Raw genomic sequence first — 19,992 nt, 5'->3', positions numbered from 1 at the left:
ATGTTTGCACACATGCTTCAAACACTGGCCCATGCTAAAGGTGCATGACAGGGATGCACAATATTGGATTTTTTCTGATATCTGATATGCCGATAACCGATACCGATATATTTCCATTTGTTTGGAAACAACACCAGGTCTCTCCTGTAGAGATTATAAGCAAATTATTTTTTAGTTTTGGTTAGCTTTATCAAAAACTTACTTGTTAGAATTAAATAAACATTTAATGTTATTATAAGTTTTATAATGAGAGTACACTGAAAGCTAAAAACTCTCAGACAAATGCAGTGGTATTCTATTTGAAGATTTAACAGTTATGTATAGCAAGTGGGATATCTGCTTCCTCTCACCAGGGAGGGGAAGAAGGGAAGGGTGAGATAAAGAATTTTGTAGATGGTCTAATGCAAAAGAGTTGTAAAAATTCAGAAAATATTTTAGAACTCCTTGTATTTCACTTTCGTAACCCATTTGAAAAAAATTATAATAATTAAAAACGTAAAACAAAATTCATATCGGGCCATTGTCTGTGTTTATATAAGCTGATATCATTCCGAAATATCATGCATCCCTACTTAAAAGTACACAATGACATTGTAAACGTAATCTATATGAATTGAGTGGTTTATAGGGCACATCAAATATGGTCAATGGAAGATTAACCATACTTAGTTAAAGCAAGCATGTCTGTTTGCCATGTTTGACGCAGCCTATGCATGTGCATTGATCAATGTTTATTTGTGAATAAAAACCTAAATTAAATTATATAAAGCTATTTGGATTTAGATTACTTTTACAATCTCTTTATGAACTTTTTAAACTTGGAAGCTTTGGTGGAATGGACTTTCATCGGAGGGAAAGAAATATTTAGCTATTCCTTTAAGGCTAAATAAAACAGTAAGGATGACACATGCAGCACGGGATGGGTATATTTTAGAAAATACACTGTTTATGGTATTCATTGGTGGCCAAAATGATTAGAACACTAGTATTTTCACAAGCTAAAAAATGGTTTTAAGTCAGTTATTTATATCTTTTGCTGTAGTGTGTCAGTAGGAAATATCGGTTTACATTTCCAAAAATTAATTTTTGCCATTAATTGGCACAAGGAGTCTGACAACAGCCAGTGCTCCACACAGAGATCTGATCATCATCCAGTCTGTCTGGAATGACGTGAAGAAACAGAACAAACTGAGACAGACTAAATTGTGGCAACATCTCTAAGATTTGCATGAATTTCCTTAATTATAACAACCCTGAGTGAGGAATGTGGTTTGTATTGTGAAATCAGAGCAGCATGACTTACGGTGTAAGCTGAGGGAGATGTTGATGGTTCTCTCATCTGTGAAGCTCTTGAGGCCTGTTATCTTAGCACACTTCAGTCGTGTGCCCGCGGGGGAGTCGCCCACATTAATCCAGCACACTGTTTCCTGCGCGTACAGGAAGTCCATGGCTGTGGTCTGTTTTGTGCTTATGTAGAGTGATGGGCTGCTGGAGCCACTCAGAGACGTGATCTGGATGTTCTGAGAGTTCGCGATCAGCAAGACAGGGAGACGATCCACAGGCACTACAGCAAGAGAAAGACATCTGGTTCATCGCAAATATAATAACAGTTCAGCCAATAGTAATGAATTAAAGTGTTGGCTGGTGCGGATACATATATGTGAGGGAAACAGAAATGGAGAAGCTTTATTTTATCTTATCTTGGCCTGTTATGTTTGTCTTACCGTTCTTGGCCTTGCAGGAGCGGTTGTCTGGTTGAACGAGATAACCTTCCACACAGGAGCAGGTGTACGAGCCGTCTGTGTTTGTGCACGTCTGACTGCAGGTGCCATACACCGTACACTCATCAAAATCTGAACCCACACAGACACAATAAAAGATTAACATATATATATATACAGTGGTGTGAAAAAGTGTTGGCTCCCTTCCTGATTTCTTATTTTTTTGCATGTTTGTCACACTTTAATGTTTCAGATCATCAAACAAATTTAAATATTAGTAAAAGATAACAAGTGAACAAACAAACATGTTTTTAAATGAAGGTTTTTATTATTAAGGGGAAACAAAATCCAAAACTACATGGCCCTGTGTGAAAAAGTGTTTGTCCCCTAAACCTAATAACTGGTTGGGCCACCCTTAGCAGCAACAACTGCAATCAAGCGTTTGCGGTAACAGAGCCTTTATGTTCTTTTTGCGCAGCAGCGGTTTTTGTCTTGGATCTCTGCCATGCAGACCATTTTTGCCCCGTCTCTTTCTTATGGTGGAGTCATGAACACTGGACTTAACTGAGGCAAGTGAGGCCTGCAGTTCTTTGGATGTTGTTGTGGGGTCTTTTGTGACCTCTTGGATGAGTCGTCGCTGTGCTCTTGGGGTAATTTTGGTCGGCCGGCCACTCCTGGGAAGGTTCTCCACTGTTCCATGTTTTTGCCATTTGTGAATAATGGCTCTCACTGTGGTTCGCTGGAGTCCCACAGCTTTAGAAATGGCTTTATAACCTTTTCCAGACTGATAGATCTCAATTACTTTCTTTCTCATTTGTTTCTGAATTTCTTTGGATCTCGGCATGATGTCTAGCTTTTGAGGATCTTTTGGTCTACTTCACTTTGTCAGGCAGGTCCTATTTAAGAGATTTCTTGATTGCGAACAGGTGTGGCAGTAATCAGGCCTGGGTGTGGCTAGAGAAATTGAACTCAGGTGTGATAAACCACAGTTTTAACAGGGGGGCAAACACTTCTTCACACAGGGCCGTGTAGTTTTGGATTTTGTTTTCCCTTAATAATAAAAACCTTCATTTAAAAACGGCATGTTGTGTTTACTTGTGTTATCTTTGACTAATATTTAAATTAGTTTGATGATCTGAAACATTAAAGTGTGACAAACATGCAAAAAAATAAGAAATCAGGAAAGGGGCCAACACTTTTTCACACCACTGTATATATATATATGTTTTGCCTTGTTTTCTAATGAAATATTTAAGCACCCTTAAAAACTACTTTCAGAGAAGCAAAACAATGTTAGTATATCAAGATAAAGAGATCTGTCTTAGATATCTTAGCTAACACTCCCAAAAGAGATTTTATGAAGACTGCAGAGTTAAAAAAGGAGTCTAAAAGCAAATGAAATATAGCAAATGAAAGCATTTGATATAGGAAATCTCATATGTTTTTACTCAGTGTAGTAACAGAACCATATACTAGATTTACAATGCAAGTAGTATAAGAAAAAAATTGCTAATGGGCTAAAAAAGTGTCTTATTTTCTAACAGTTTTGTCTCTACAATAAAACTTGTTTTAGGGATATGTGAACTTTTTACTGGAAAATAAGGAAAAAATGCTGTAGAAGTATTGTTCATCATTAGTTCACGTCAACTAATTCAGTTAATCATTGTTAACAAATGAAACCAGGGTGGCATGACATAAGCATCAAGTAATTTGCTTATGTTAGCTCATATTAAGCAATAAAATAATTGTACATTTATGTAATTATTTGTTAAGTATCATTGTAATATGCATAATAATGTATAATCAGTCATAATATTTTGTGACAATGACCAGCTGACTGTACTTTCTCCTTACAAGATACCTGATTTAAAATTATGCTGTTGTTCATCTTTTTAAGTATTCATATTGATTATACAATCAAAATAATCCTCTATCTCTCTCCGCTGTAAGTCTATATTGTTGCATTCATAGGAGTCTATACTCATGAAAGTGTGTGTAAATGCAACCGACCTTTACAGGTCTTTCCGTCTTGGCTGATCTCGTAGCCGCTCTTGCAGTAGCACATGGCGCCGGTGCGTGTGACAGCACAGTTGTCCTGGCAACCAGTGAGAGTACAGTTGAGGGCCAGTTCTACAGAGATCAGAGCAGAGGACGGCTAGAGGTCAAACAACACAACAATCCATTACCAAGCAGACTGACTCACACTGACCATCAACACTCACTACAGAGACTTCATGAAGACCGCAAAGTTCAAAACAACAACAAAAAATATATCACATGCGTTTTTAAAAAGCAAATGACACATATCACATAAAAGAATATGATATACAAAATCTCATAAGTTTTGTTTTTACTTAATGTAATAACAGAATTGCATCACATACTAAATGACAATGCTAGACTAAAGGCACTGGAATCAAGCTAACATCTAATATACAGTAATTCACCAAAGTGCACTCTTGTATTTCATTTTATATGTTTTGCTTTATCAGCCACATTTTTTCCCCATTTTAAATATGCAAAACATCTAACTACAGTATACATACAATTTATAAAGACTTCTTTAGGTATTTTGAAAAATAAAAATCTATCTGTTCTTGGTCAAGTGAACTTGGATGTCTTTTTGACTAAAGATGTCTTAGAATTAACCAGGCTGTACCTACTGTACCTTTAAGACTTCTATACTGAATAAATATGCCATTGTAGTTAATCAGCATGGTAAGAAAAAAAATCCGTAGAAAAACAGAAACGGTACTGGTAATTTTCTACCAGGACATTATCCATTAGGTTTACAGACATTTCTTTTTACCCCAAAACACAACACAATGCAACGCATAATTCAGGTAAAACATGTAAAAATCAATACATATCATCATATTAACATGGTACATTAGGCCCTATTTTTTTTACAGACTTTTCTTAAACAAAGATAAGATAGAGCTGCTAAACACTAAATGGGTGTTGTAAATGTGGGCTAAATAAGCCCATGGTTTTAACAAATGGTCTGGCTGAACTAGAATTTTTGGCTTTGAATGTTGAGGATGAGTATGCCTGCACAAAACTTTGAAGTATTTTATGTAAACACAGTAAGAAAAATCCTGTTTTCCACGAAATGGCATCTTTGACCGATTTGACAAACCACAGAGTGACTGAAATGAAATAACAGCACCTGGTGCATCAGCAGGCAGTGAACAGGAGTGATGTTAAACACACACACACACACACACACACACATACACGCACCTGTCCCAGAGCTCAGGGGACGCCGCAATCATAAGCATTCAGTCAGAAACAAATGAGCCTCTAGATGAACTGCAGCAGCTCGCAGCTAATATACTAACAGCTCATTATGTAGACAGCTTAGTGGATTTGTCAGTGCGATCATATGCTCTGTCCAAAAACAGTGAGCTCTGTCTATGTATGAAGCATTTTAAGGCATCAAAAGCCCACTTCTGACATGAACACTGTTCCAAAATTTCCAAACATATCCTTTATATGCTAATGGTAGACTCTGTGGAAACTGACAGCAAATCAAGCTCTATATTTGTGTGGCACATGGAGCTGCTGCCTACCAACAGGGTTCCAAATCAGTCACTTTTGAGGTTCTGTTTCAGTTGGGATGCTGCCTTAAAAGACAACTGCCTGTGTTGGTAGGCAATGAGGTAGCTCACTAGGTTTTGGGACAGTGCTAACAACACACACATTCTGTGTCGATATACAATCACAGCATAAAGAATGTGAGTGTGTGTTTTGATTTTTGTGTAGGTATGTGTGTGGATGAGTGCAAGCATGCAATGTTGAGCATGTTAAGTAAGTTCTAATCCTTAAGAGGATTGAGTGGAAATTTGACAGGGATTTTGCCTTAACTTCACATTTCACCACACTATGGTAACACACAAGTACTCTGATGGGTTAAAACACTTTTCACAACGGTTACATCCCAAAATGAAGTGAAATAGTTCTGTGTTTCACCTTTCTCAAAATGACAACACAACATTTGTGTACAATAAACATCCATATACAGTGGGGCAAAAAAGTATTTAGTCAGCCACCAATTGTGCAAGTTCTCCCACTTAAAAAGATGAGAGAGGCCTGTAATTTTCATCATAGGTATACCTCAACTATGAGAGACAAAATGAGAAAAGAAAATTTTTTAAAGAATTATTTGTTTGTCATTCAGTTCTTTATATACCCACCAAATATCCACCAAAATCAAAAATGGTCCTCATGCTCAAACCGTAGAGCATAGCACTAATGCCAAGAACAGAATTTCGATTTCCAGGTGATGTGAATATTTTCAAAACTGTTTCACATTTAGCTTTGATTAAAAGTGTTGGTCAAATGCATAAACGTTAAATGAAAAAAAAAACCTTGTTGGTCACGCTAAATGTTTTTTCCACATTACGTACAAATACAGTGTTCTGGCATGAAACTCTAGAAAGCGCAGTCCGATAGCTCTAACTCAGTCTGACCTAATGACATCATTATCAAATGGCACAGCTGATTGGTTCTCTCCTGTATTGGTAGCCAATGAGCTCACTGCTCAACATTCAAATATATGACTAGTGCTTGCCATAGCAGTTGCAGCTTGCTTCAGAAGCCCTCCACCTTCCCCAGCTCCACCTGTATAGATCTGCTACGAGGTGATTCATGTATGCTATATGGGGTTATTCCATGTATGTTATATTTGCAGCAGCAGTATTTCTTACATGCTCACAGCAGCATGTTGTGGATGTATTGGCAGTAGCAAGTCTCGGTACTTGCTCTGCTGCAGCAGCAGCACAGCAGATCTATTCTGCCAAGACCCAATACATTAACATTGTCATGTACATTACCATAGTGTTGTCATGACAGAACTACAGTTTACAAAGCTACTCATAATGTAGAAACAATATGAAATTATATTAGCAATCCATTTTATTAGGTCATGAAAATTGGCCATCACATACTAGAGTTTGCAATTGTGCAGGACTTTAAAGACATAAGTGCATACTGAGAAATGCAACATTGTTGTCATTCTAAATTATCTATTAATATTAATACTTATTCACACAGAAGGTGATTACTGAGATGTGTGTGTGCATTACAATACAATACAACAATACAAATTTTTATTTCTATAGCACATTTAAAACAACTGCCATTGGCCAAAGTGCTTTCCAGCATCATTACGTACAGCCACACAAACATTACAAGGGCTAGATTGTCTGCACTCATCTCTCAGTCAATTCATGCTCCTGAAACACCATACAAACACACGCCTGTGTGTTTATGTCCAGACAGGTTTGTGTCACCTCACTAGAGTTTACCCACTAGTGCCTAAAGAGAGTGACTACAGCTATGTGTGTGCATATGGGGGTGAAGCTAAAATAGACAAAAGGTAAAACAAGGTTAATCGCATATGAAAACCCATTAAGAATTTTCCTTTCCTTGTATACACTATTTGAACTACATTTCTGTCATGACAACTCTCGGAAGGGTTTAGCATGGTAATGTACATGACAATGTTAATGTATTTGGTCTTGGCGGAATAGATTTGCTACGCTGCTGCTGCTGTAGAGCAAGTACCGAGACTTGCTACTGCCAATACATCCACAACATGCTGCTGTGAGCATGTAAGAAATACTGCTGCTGCGCATACAACGCATATGACCCCCATATAGCGTACATGAATTACTTCGTAGCAGATCTATATACAGGTGGAGCTGGGGAAGGGGGAGGGTTTCTGAAGCAAGCTGCACTGCTACGGCAAGCTTTAGTCATATATTTGAATGTTGAGCAGCGAGCTCATTGGCTACAAATACAGGAGAGAACCAATCAGCTGTGCCATGTGATAATGATGTCATTACGTTAGATTGAGTTAGACCTATCGGACTGCGCCATCTAGAGTTTCATGCCAGAACTCTGTATTGAGGTCAGATCTTAAAAAATTACAACTACTGCATATAAAATGTCATAAAACATTGTACATTTTGGAGGGAAATCAGCAGATTTGTATTTGTTTGTTTATTTATTTTGGGTTGTGATCACACAGTTTCCAGTAAATGTGGATCAGTCTTGTGGATCACTCTTTTGGCCGTTCCTCCTTACTCCTTCACTAGCAGAATTTTCTCAGATAACAAAGCATTCATAGTTTCATCAATGATGGCAGTCTGTCCTGGTCCAGAGGCAGGAAAGCAAATAATTAAACAAACCAAATAATTATACCGCCATCCCTGTGCTTTACAGTTGGGATGCGGTTGCTGTTATTGAATGTGGCGTGTTGGTTTTGCCAAATGTAATTTTTCTTAACCAAACTGTTTTACTTTGGGCTCATCCACTAACAAATCAATACTTCCAGTAGTTTTCTGGCTTATCCTTGTGGTATTTGGCAATTTTTAGACAGGCAATACTATTCTTCTTGGAGGAAAGTTCCTCCTTGCTGGAGTATCCTGCTGTGCACATCATTCATGTTCAGTGTTTGTCTGAATCCAATGCAAGAGACGCCTGTAGATCCTTGTTACCCTGAAGTTCTTTGTGATCTTCTGGAATATTATAACATTACCTTTTCAACATAATTACGTATTACGTGGAGTCATGGACGCTTCGCAGAGCAGTGCAAGGCACGCATTTTTGTTTATAAAGCATATACTTTTTTTTTTTTGAAAATGACAGATCGTTTCGCTAGATAAGACCCTTATTCCTCGTCTGATATCATGTAGAGCCCTTTGAAGCTGCACTGAAACGGTAATTTTGACCTTCAACCGTTTGGTAGCCGTTGAAGTCCACTATAAGGAGAATAATCCTGGAATGTTTCAATCAAAAACCTTAATTTCTTTTCGAATGAAGAAAGAAAGACGTAAACATCTTGGATGACCTGGGGGTGAGTAAATGATAAGGAAATTTTTATTTGAAAGTGAACTAATCCTTTAAAGTATAATTTTTGCTGTTTGGCCAATGGTTTATTTCCATGGAAATTTGAACTTTGAAGTTCAACTAGTATCTGTTTCAGTAAATATTTTCCACAGAAAGACTGATATTATTAATACTAGTAATATTTATATACAGTATAGCATATAGCAATTATATATAGCGATTTATAACCAAGCAATGTTTGTCGTCATTACCTCTGCAGTGCGCCCCCTCGTCTCCTCCATCAGTGCAGTCGGGGACGCCGTTACACAGCTTGCTCATGTGAACACACAAGTCTGATCCCAGACACTGATGTTCATTAGGAGGACACCGCGACACACGGTTATGAGGACCTGAGAGAGAGAGCAGATAACAAAAGCATAAAGATGATGATACTACAAAAGCATCCTACTTTAGATTGCATCAAAACTCGAGGTGATATGCTGAAATGGCTCAATAGCATTATGTGCCACATGTTCACCCTGGAACAAGAATTCATATGTTTAAAGTGTAGGGTAGATATTTTGAAGGAATACTACAATTTACTGGTATCTGTTATTTTAGAAACTGTTTCCTGTAACAATCTGAAAAATACTTATTTTTTAACCTCATATAACAGCTGCATCATTTTCTTTCTTGCTTTCAAACACGGTTGGTTAAATATCCCAGTTTATGGTTTTATTATGACTGTGTCCATAAGTGTGCGGTCAAGTGTTTGTCTCTGAGTCACTGGATGAGCTGTATTTGTGCGTCTGGGCTCTCGTCCGCTCTGGAGTGGACAGAACGCTGGGCGTGGAGTGAAAACGGACCAAAAGTCCCCAAATTATTGACCAGAAATGAGCGAACGTGTTATTGCAGAAAGATGATGCAACACAGCAGAGTTTTAAAACAATAAATGTTCCATGAATGTCTAGTTTACAGATGAGATCATGAATACAGTGCCAGTACAAACACATATCAGCAGTGCTGTATTTAGTACGCTATGACACAGGTTTTTAAGAAGCGTGTGGGAGAGGATGTGTACGGTCTTCTGTCAAAATACATTCTCATATCCCCGTTTCAATCTACTACATTGACATCTTGAATTGAGTCTTTGGCAATTTCAGAATATTTCTATTCTTATATTTTCATATTTTACATCTTTCACACAAACAGCAAATTCTAGCAATTTCAGAGCATAACTAGAGAAAAAAATAAATAGTATTCCATGGTGTTTCCATAACTTTTAAAGGATTCTGTTCATTTCCATGATTTCTCAGGCAAGGAAAGCACAAATGTGTCATGCCTACATACAAAAAAGTCAATTTTAGGTTTAATTATTTTCCCTTTATAGTTTATAAACAGTAAATGTGCTTTGTACAATTTGTAAAATTATTCTTCTTCATAATGTAAGTATAATTAAAACAATAATAATTCATAGCAAATAAAAGGGAAAAGTTCTTTATCTAAACGTGTCATTTGCCAAATTTGTTTTTTCAAAAAAGCCACTGAAAATATATCTTGCAGAGAAACGCATCTTCAGTGCCTCCTTCTTTATAATTTAGTTCATACATGTAACACAGAATACATTTGTGCCAGACATGTTTGTTTGTCACTTTACACACTCTCTGCTTTACTGTAATTTTAGATGTTTATGGAAAAAAGCTCACAAAAAAGCCATGTCTTTAGAGCAAGAAGCTTTGAATGATATTACAAAATAGTTTGAAACCTTAAAACCTGCAGCTGTTCTGGGACATTTGAAAGCCTAGCTTTGGCACTGTTGCTCTCCCAGTGGTCCTGTAAGCGTGAGGGATTGTGGACACCTTGCACAGGAGTGTGCTGAGACCATAAGCCTCTTGTAATATTATGATCACATGTGGCGTTCCAGAGGATCCGGAGGTGGAAACTCTCGTCGAAGGGTCAGAAAACCTCAGCCACATAGAAAACTCTGGAATAAGACCCAGCACATGGGGAACATGACCTGGGGCCCCTGTGACAAGACCACATGCCAGTCAGACAAATGAGGCAAAGAGTGAGATTTTGAAATATAAAGACAGAATATGGAGCGCACTAGTGCAGTTTTCACATGCTGAAAGCTAGTTTATTTCTCTAATTTATAGGTAACAGATGCTCAAGTAAAACTCTTTTACTTACTTAAACAATTTAGGGCAAGGGTCAAATATTGAGTGAAGGCAGATTTAACTGAAAGGCTGAACTGTGTTCTAATACCAGAGGTATTTGTATTAAATATCAGGCTGTCACATGTGTTTTGTAATTTTGTATCCACCTTATTCCTGACGAGCCTACTGCGTTTTTAATTATGGGTGGCACTTCCGGTTTGGGGAACTAACATACAGAATGAATCATTTCTATATTCTATATTCAATAATTCACTGGAACGCACAAAGAATCTCTTGTTTTTCTCCTCAAATCCTCACGTCTCCTTCCAGGCTTGTTTGTTTTCATAAGAAAATACAAGTTATTATCTGTCAAAATGACAGAAATCACTTTGGAATAGCATATGTGACCCTGGACCACAAAATCAGTCTGAATAAATAAGATTTCCATGTATGTATGGTTTGTTTGGATAGGACAATATTCGGCCGAGATACAACTATTTGAAAATCTGGAATCTGAGGGTGCAAAAAAAATCAAAATATTGAGAAAATCGACTTTAAAGTTGTCCAAATGAAGTTCTTAGCAATGCACATTACTAGGCTACAATGTAGACTAGTTTCTATTCTGCAGTCTGTGGTTTACCCAAACCCACCACCGGTCAGCCATATAATAAATCTTTGACTGTCATCTGGCTGGAAAACAAACCATACTGCAGCCAGACATACAATACACCGGCTGTGTTCAGAATGGAATACCAGCTTACTACTTCCTGAATACTGGCCCATATGTACTGTACTGTATACTGTCTACTATCTTTTCAAAATATTAAGTACAAATGTATGCTTTACTCCCTCAGCATTTTAATTCAGTGAGTGGCATCCCGTTTTATCACACTGAAAAAAAGTAGATTTTTCATTGTTGTCATATCTCAACATTTCAGTCCAAATAATGGATCAAAAAACATAAAAATTACAATTTCACAAGGTCAACCCCATTTTAAACACTGTGTTGAGCACAATGCTCTGAGGGATACAGTATTACAGTAAGCAATGGCTTGTCTAGTGCCAGCGCTGTAATTAGCTTATCTTCAATCAGCTACATATGAACTGAAGTGTGTTGAGTCACTGCCCTCATGCTATACGCTGTAAATAAACATACGTTCTGATAAAACTCTCAAAGAGGCACAAAATCACTTTCACAGACTTTTTCATTAACTGTTCCCTCCTGGTGAAATGACCTGCCCAAATCAACCCGAGTTGTTTGGCAGATACAGTTTGCATAATGCTATGATGTTTCTCAGGGTAGCAGGCAGGGATCTGGTGAAAAATTCATTGTTCAAACGTATAAAGTACAAAATGTGTGCAAAAGCCATGTAGATATAGCTCGGGTCTCTGCAAGTGGAATATTTTCGTCTGCCAGGTGAAAACTGCATGTCTGTGACACAATAGCACTTCTTCTCAACAAGTCTCGTGTTTTAGGTTGTGAGATGGTGCAGGAAGAGTTACTATGCATCAACGTTCAATACTTATGGTTATATTTAACCTTGAGCAATAGTGAAAATAATCTACTATTTAGCTAAATGTATATTTTTCTGCATATATCCCAACATCTGACCTCCAAGACTCATATCAGGGAAATCTACATCTCAAATTGTCCATGTCAGGCAACTCTTGCATATAATAGCACGTTAATGGGTCGTTTCAGGTCACCGGTGCATTCATGCATGAATAAGATCAATGCATGTCTTACTACTCTCCTTAATTGTTCATTGCCTACAAAGCAGCCCAAACATAACATGAGAACGTTTCCACACAAGAGACGGATCATCAGCAGTGATCACAGCTTCTTTTGCCAAATAAAATGTTCTACACAGACATGAAACATTCCCTAACTGATGTCAGAAGGGCACATTTGTTTTAGATTCCATAAGCAATCACAAACACAGTTACAGTTCGTGTCATATAGAACACAATTATGGCCCACACAACAGAGGCGTTGCCCATTGCGTGTGTTCTGGACAGACCAAGCAAAAGACCTTACCACAGTAACTATTATTAACATGTGTTTCTTTGGGAATTGTTTCTCCTCAGTCCCTCCCTAGGTGTCCATGGTTTCCAGCTGAGATAAATGATCCATAACAAGAATCCATTTCACATCATGAATGAGAACCGCACGTGACCTCTCGAATCCTCACAACATCACGCAAACCAGCCACATGCCATCATGGCTGAATGTTTGAAGGCCAATCCAAGAGTGTGAACTGGCAGGCTTCTTCTGAAATTCTTCTTGCCCCTGGATCAATATGAAGATCATTCGGTGAAGGGGTCAGTTTGATGTGTGTGTGTGTGTGTGTGTGTGTGTGTGTGTGTGTGTGTGTACTTGTTTATGCTACACTGTGGGGACCAAATGTCCACAAAAGGATAGCAAAACCTGAAATTTTTGGCCTGCGGTCCCCACGAGAGGGAACAAAATGATTAAAAATAGTAAATGATCTTTATCTGAAAGAGTAAGAATGCAAACAGATTTTCTGTAAGGGGTAGGTTTAGGGTTAGGGGATAGAAAATTGTTTGGTCAGTATAAAAGTAATAGAGGTCTACGGAAAGTCGCCACAATTCACAGAAACAAACGTGTGTGTGTGTGTGTGTGCATGTTCATAGTTTTAAAATTGAGGAAAATATGTAGTAAAAATGTACTATGAACAACTAAACAAAGAATGAAAACATGGGACACATGTAGCCACTGAAGAGATTTAATGTGATACCTCAGTCGAGTATGAGATAGTGTTCATGCAGCTGCGTTAAACTCTTTGATAAGCCAGTCAAAACACTTCTGCGGTAGTTAATTCTTGCATAAAATGTGTGAATGAGTTTCTCACTTTCAGTAGGGGAGAGAATTTTGCATACTTCAGAGATGATAATATGCTGTTTTATAAACAGTGCTAAGGGTTTCTTGAATCTGAAGTAGGGTTGGGTATCGTTTGAATTTTATCAATTGCGATTCTGCTTATCGATTCTGATTTTTTCCATTCCCAGTTTTGATTCCAATGTGATTAAATAATGATATCAAACATTTATCCTGTCTCTTTTTTGCAAACCATTTATTGGAGCTGAATACCATGAACAAAAATCAACAGGCTACATAAAAACTGGGCTTTTTAAGAGCTGTTTGTGTGCAAAATAGAACTGCATTATTCCGGATAAATTTATTTTTTTTCCTTTTTTTCCCCCAATGGAAGATGTGGTTCTCTCATGATTCTGAAGAAAAAAACATTAGACAACTAAACAAAATCACATGTAATTTACGAATAAATGATTCAATGACTCACTCAAGATGTACTTGTTTCATTACTGGATGAATCAGCGTTTTTGAACGAATCTCTTGTATGATTCAAAGACAAATACATTTTAACAGCCCCTTTTCGCCACCTACTGGCATAACAATGCAATCGACGAATCTTCATTTGAAGTGTCAAATTACTTTCAAAAGGTGATTTACTCTATTTTAATCACTACAGTACACATCAGAGTTTATATCTGAACTATAAACTTTTAGCCCAGTACTTCTGTGATTTGAATGTTTGTAACACAGAAATAATGATACTGTGTGGCTAAAAAGACTGTGAAGCTGTTTCATTCATGACAGATGACAGCTGCTCTCTTTAGGTGAATGGCAGCGCAAACGCAAATTTAAATGTTCAAATCACACTGGTGTGATTGTACTCTGCACGGACGAACCAACAAGTGATCACAACATTGATCGCACACGTCAAATGATTAGGAATGAAACAGATGAATCATTGTAATTTAGGAATAGAATCACGTTGGTGTTTCAATCGTGTTCGCAAACTTTAACGATCTATATATAAAGTGCTTTGTCATATTGGTGGTGACACTTCTCTTGCAACATGTTTAGCTATCACAGATATTATACTTAGCTTTTTTGGCTTCTGATTGCAAATGTAGCCAAACTTTGGAGAGCTTAGATTAGCGAGCAAGGTCCTGGCAGATCGCTAGGTCCGGTCCTCACATATGAAGAAAAAAAAAGCGCATAGGAATCGATAGGCGGAATCGAAATTTGAATTTGCCAACAAGTATCCGATTCCTGACCTTCAGTATCTGATTCTGGAATCGGAATCGATTTTCAATTTCCAACCCTAATCTGAAGTTGATGTTAAATACGATTCCTAAATTCTTGATGTGATTATTGGGCTTCAGAGACAAGGAGTCTACATAAGGCATAATAGATGTTTCTCTGAAAATACTCAATATTAATTAAGTTGTATACGTTTCTAATACAACCACTAATGTATGTTCTCTGTGCATTCCAGCAGAGTACTAAATGATGGAAGCATATATATGTAAAAAAAAACAACAACAACAAAAAAACAATAAAGAACCCAGAATTGAGCCTTGGGGGACTCCACAAGATATCACATGACATGTGTAGATATGTGTACCTAGAGCAACATAAAGTAATAACCCCAGTAGCTTAAATCGGATGGACTGGACCTGATAGGTCAGTCAGTCAAGGAATATTTTATATCCCACTTTAGTAATGATTGTAAATATTGTGTAAAGTAGACATTGATGTGTTGCTGTGGTGGCAGTCATATGCTAATAGGTTTCACAGTGATGTCACAATATGGAGGAAGCAGAGTGCAAGTCATATTTGTAATTTGGTTTCAAAATATACTCCTTTTTGAGTACTAAAACTTACTGTATCATGCAAAATTTCATCTTTAAGTTCTTCATCTTAGAACAAAATCCACAGTTACAGTAAATGATCAGGCACTGCCAGATTAAAAGCAAGGGATGAAGAAATACCAATAACAGATCAGAGACAGATCAGGTTAAATACCCTGTGGTATTTAAAAACAATCCACCTGTTTAATAAGGCATTACTGATTTGAAGCAGATTTACCACCTCTTACAAAGACTACAGCTGACACTCTTTGTGCTAGAGGCAGAAAATCATTCATTCTGCATTTTAATAGCACAGATATTGAACTCTTCAATGCACAATGAGTCAGCCAACCAAGTAGGTGTATAAATGATTAAGCGTTTTGTAGAATTTAACCTCTAAAGCTAAACACATAGCTGATATTTTGTGCTCGGTTCATTTTTCCAGCTGTCAGATGTTAAACAACAGACTCTTCTCATCTCAGCACAGCACAGCAGGTCAGCGCTCCACTGTGAGATCAGAGCTCAGACCTTCAACCTTCTCAACATGAGACAGATCTAAATGACTTTTGCACACACATGTTACAGCCATAGGCTGCTCACAACTCTGGGATGAACTGAGGTTTAGTTGAGGGTACAGTGCGAGGAATTGCATCTAAGAGCTCTTTATTTGTATCTCTTAATTTTATATTATTTAATTAAATGCAGTTGGAATTTTAGTTTAGTAATAATAATAATTATTATTATTTTTATTATTAATTATATAATAATAATTATTATTATTATTATTATACTACTTCAAAATTATATAAAGGTTAACCAGAGGAACCATCATTTCAACTAAAGCGTTATTGTTGCAAATTGGATTCAAAATGCTTTAAAAAAAAGATAAAATACAGGGGAGGGGGGGTCCTTTTTGGTCCGTTTGTTTGTTTTTGCTAAATTATATTCTCACTTTTAAATTATCTCTTTCTTAGTACTTTACAGGTGAAATGTGCTACAAGGCAGAGGTAAGAAATGGGTATACCAGCACAGTCTTTAAGTACCTGACCAAACTAAAAGTACATTAAATTCATGATGATATTCATGATGTCATTTCATATTATAAAACCAATATGGAATATATTGAAAAAGTATTCAATATATGACCCATTGCATATGTATCGGCTTTTGTGAAAACTGACAATATTGATCTCTAACACACTTTTGAGTGAGACCTCATTTAAGATCTCTTCTCTAGTAGATAGATGAGTGGATAGATACATAGATGAGTCGAAAGATATTCCCATAACAAACAAACATATTGCATGTTTTAATATATACAGTACACATTTGACATTTGATGATAAAGGGATGATAATTACTTTCTTCCTAAAGGCAGTGAATCTCGCTGAAGCTCAGGATTGGTGGTACAAAGCTGTCTATTGTGTTGCAGTGGTCCACAGAGGACAGCCACAGCAGCTGCAGCGGGCACAGCGACAGACTTCACTGCTAGCCGTGGCCACTTTCACAAAAGACACAGTGAAATCCAGCCACGTAAATAAATAAACCTCTTTCATGGGGCAGATCTTCAATGATCTGAGGCATCTGCACTGATGGATCCACAAACAGAGCACGTTTCCACACACATCCTAGTTAAGCATGATATAGGTGATATTGTCTGTTTAAATTCTATCAGCATCTACATTCATAGTGTTAGTCTAAATTAGACTTTCTGCGAAATAACATTCGAAGAACGTCTGAGCTGCTGTTTCCCCAATAACGAAAGCATGAAAAAGTATAAAGAAACCTAAAATGCATCTGCATGAAGACACGTTGCCCATTTGAAAATAAAGGTTCTTTATTGGCATCTGTGATTCAGTGAAGAACCTTTAATATCCATGGTCCCCTTTCACTTAAAGTGTGAACAAAATGGTTCTTGCTGCAAAAAGTTGTGTGCTGTGATGTGACACATGTTCGAATATATGCCTTTGTGAATCAGATTTGAGAGGTACGGCGAAGGGTAGTATTTCCAGTGAATTACAGTTAAAACTCTGCTCTTTCTGTTGCTTCCGAAGACTTCCGAATGTGCTTCCGCATATTTTACGCCCATGGTAACTAGTCACTAAACATGTTTATTGTATAGAAAAGAGCAGCTCAGAGATTCTTCAAAACATCTTTTGCATTCAATGGCACAAGAAATTCCTACTAGTTTGCAATAAGGTTGAGTAAACGATGACAGAATGTTCATCCTTTTCAGAGCAGCGGAACATTTGACTAAAGCAGCGAGTAAGACGTCACATCGGCTCTCAAAGTTTTAAGAAAAGACTGCCTAATTTTAATGCAAAGAGCGTAATGGAGTCAATACCCTGTAGCGCAGCAAAAATAAAGAATGCTGAAGACTAGGTTGTCAGTTGTCTATGTGTGTTAAAAGAGGAAAAGCGAGAGAGAGAGAGAGAGAGAACTTTTGTGCTGAGAAAAGCAGGTCATGAAAAAACAGCAGTTTTCCTCCATTCCTCTGGACGGGGTTTTAATGACTTCCAGACTGAAGGCAGCTCAGCCTCTGTTTCTCCTCTCCTCCTCTTATGGAGCGGATTCAGTCTCTGCGAACTGCTTGTACTTCAGCTCTGCTCTTACCCAACACTTCTGCAAGCCACGCCAGCTCTTTAGAGAAAGATAAATTATTTCAAAGCATGTAATTGGTTGTGACGAAGGACTACAAACATTCCTTAAGTCCTAATGCTGCCTCGTGAACTGCACCATTGTTTTCCAGGGCCAGATTTCAAATAGCGAGTTAATTCTAATTACGTTGGTCCCCTTCCCCCGCTCGCCCCATGATAAACTGACGGCACACTATTTGCTTAAAACATTTATATTAGGCGGCCCTGCCAGAAAGGGTGTGAATGGAAAGATACTTCACACTCGCGTACTTCGCACATTGAGAGTCGAAAACATTCACCCCGACCTGAGATTAGAAGCTGTTGTTAAATTGGTCTTCGCTTTCTCTCATTCAAACGAATGTAAATCTGGCGCAGTTCTAGGTGACATATTTTTTCAATAGTTAATATGAGTGCTGCAGGGATGACATATTTAAGCCAAAACCTGGAAACCCGAGTTTGCAATGTCGCACTTCCAGCTCCATTGTCCCAAAGTCAATGTTTTGTTTTTTTTTGTTATGGAATTTTGGTAAATCGCCAAAAATTTGGTTTGTGATTCACACAAACTCAAGATACAGTGGGTACGGAAAGTATTCAGACCCCCTTAAATTTTTCACTCTTTGTTATATTGCAGCCATTTGCTAAAATCATTTCAGTTATTTTTTTTCCTCATCACGTTTCATTCTACAACATAAAATACATCAGCAATACCGCTCTGTGATGTCTTTAACGCTTCTACTTTTCTTGAAAAAGTGTCTAAATGGTACTACAGAGCCATGTCATCATGGCAAAAGTGGTAAACTCATCTACTCACTAGCCGCTTTCACAGCCTCGTGTTTATAACAGAGGTTAAAGCAAAAAGAAAATCCTGAGCCTGAACTTTTTTTCCGGGGGTTGGGGGTTGCGGGGGTGGACACATACACAGGGTTATTTGACAAAAAAAAAAAAGAACATTATTTGAAAATGATTTTCCTTGAAACAAACTAGTAACATATCTGCCCTTGCCATAGCCCTTGACAGGATCAGACTACAGATTATGGAGGGATATTTGAAACAGCAATACCAGGAAAGGTTACTCACTATAATGCAAACACATGTAACATTTAGGATGCTTTTGATATCAAGTTTTGCTGGTTAGATTTGTCCTTCACAATTTTCAGAAATTTTCAGAAATTGTTTTGTTTAAAAGAAATAATAGTAAATTAAATACTAGGAAATGAATATAAAATAAGAAATATACAAAGACAGTTTACTACAGAAAACTACAGTTCAGTTCAATTAACAACAACAAAATAAAATGCTCCAAAAACTGGTAACTTAAATAGGGTTCGTACAGATACCGCAAAATGAAATTCCAGGACTTTCAAGGACTTTTCAAGAACTACCCTTTTGGTTTTCAAGGACTAAAATCAGATCTCACTTATCAAAAAATATTAAATATTGTTATTGTCTTTCAAATTCTAATATATAAACTAATAAAACAAATGGAACAAATAAAGTGCAGTACATGCAAAGAATGCAATGACTGTGGCAACTTTAACATTTGAAAGGATACTATGGCAAAGTTATCGCTTTCCTTATTCAAACTGTTTTTTTTTTTCATGAGTATATGATTGACCTGAAGAATTAAAGCTAGGCTATATCATACACTTGGAAAATTATGAGCTATATCACTGCTAATCGACACTAGGAGTGTGACAATAAACGTGACAATAAACACGAGATGCATTTATACTTGCTTCAATAGAACGAGACAATGTTTTAATACTTTAAGGAATATTTGAATGACAAAATATTTGTCTTTTAATTACAAAAAATAGAACAATGCAGTTATATTTTGAAATGTTTTAACAAATCTAGGGCTTAACTAACAATTATTTTGCTAATCAAGTAATCTACTGATTATTTCGACAAGTAAGTTTTAGTAATACAAATAGAACTAAGTGAAAAACAGGCTTTAATATGACT

The 19,992-nt window shown here is 37.1% G+C and overlaps 1 protein-coding gene across 1 annotated transcript in view; it reads right to left on the bottom strand.

Annotated features, from left to right (window-relative positions):
- lrp1aa (low density lipoprotein receptor-related protein 1Aa) overlaps positions 1-19,992 on the bottom strand; it is a 177,019-nt gene that overhangs the window by 136,796 nt on the left and 20,231 nt on the right. The window contains exons 3-6 of the mRNA XM_016232869.1: positions 8,828-8,965; positions 3,732-3,851; positions 1,725-1,853; positions 1,304-1,564 (exon numbers count right to left, since the gene is read on the bottom strand). Of these exons, the coding sequence (XP_016088355.1) occupies positions 1,304-1,564; positions 1,725-1,853; positions 3,732-3,851; positions 8,828-8,965 (648 nt within the window). The remainder of the gene's footprint in view (positions 1-1,303; positions 1,565-1,724; positions 1,854-3,731; positions 3,852-8,827; positions 8,966-19,992) is intronic.

This window comes from Sinocyclocheilus grahami, unplaced genomic scaffold, assembly GCF_001515645.1.
Source record: "Sinocyclocheilus grahami isolate Dianchi unplaced genomic scaffold, SAMN03320097.WGS_v1.1 scaffold420.1, whole genome shotgun sequence".
NCBI lineage: Eukaryota > Metazoa > Chordata > Actinopteri > Cypriniformes > Cyprinidae > Sinocyclocheilus > Sinocyclocheilus grahami.
This window is presented reverse-complemented; position numbering and strand designations above follow the sequence as displayed.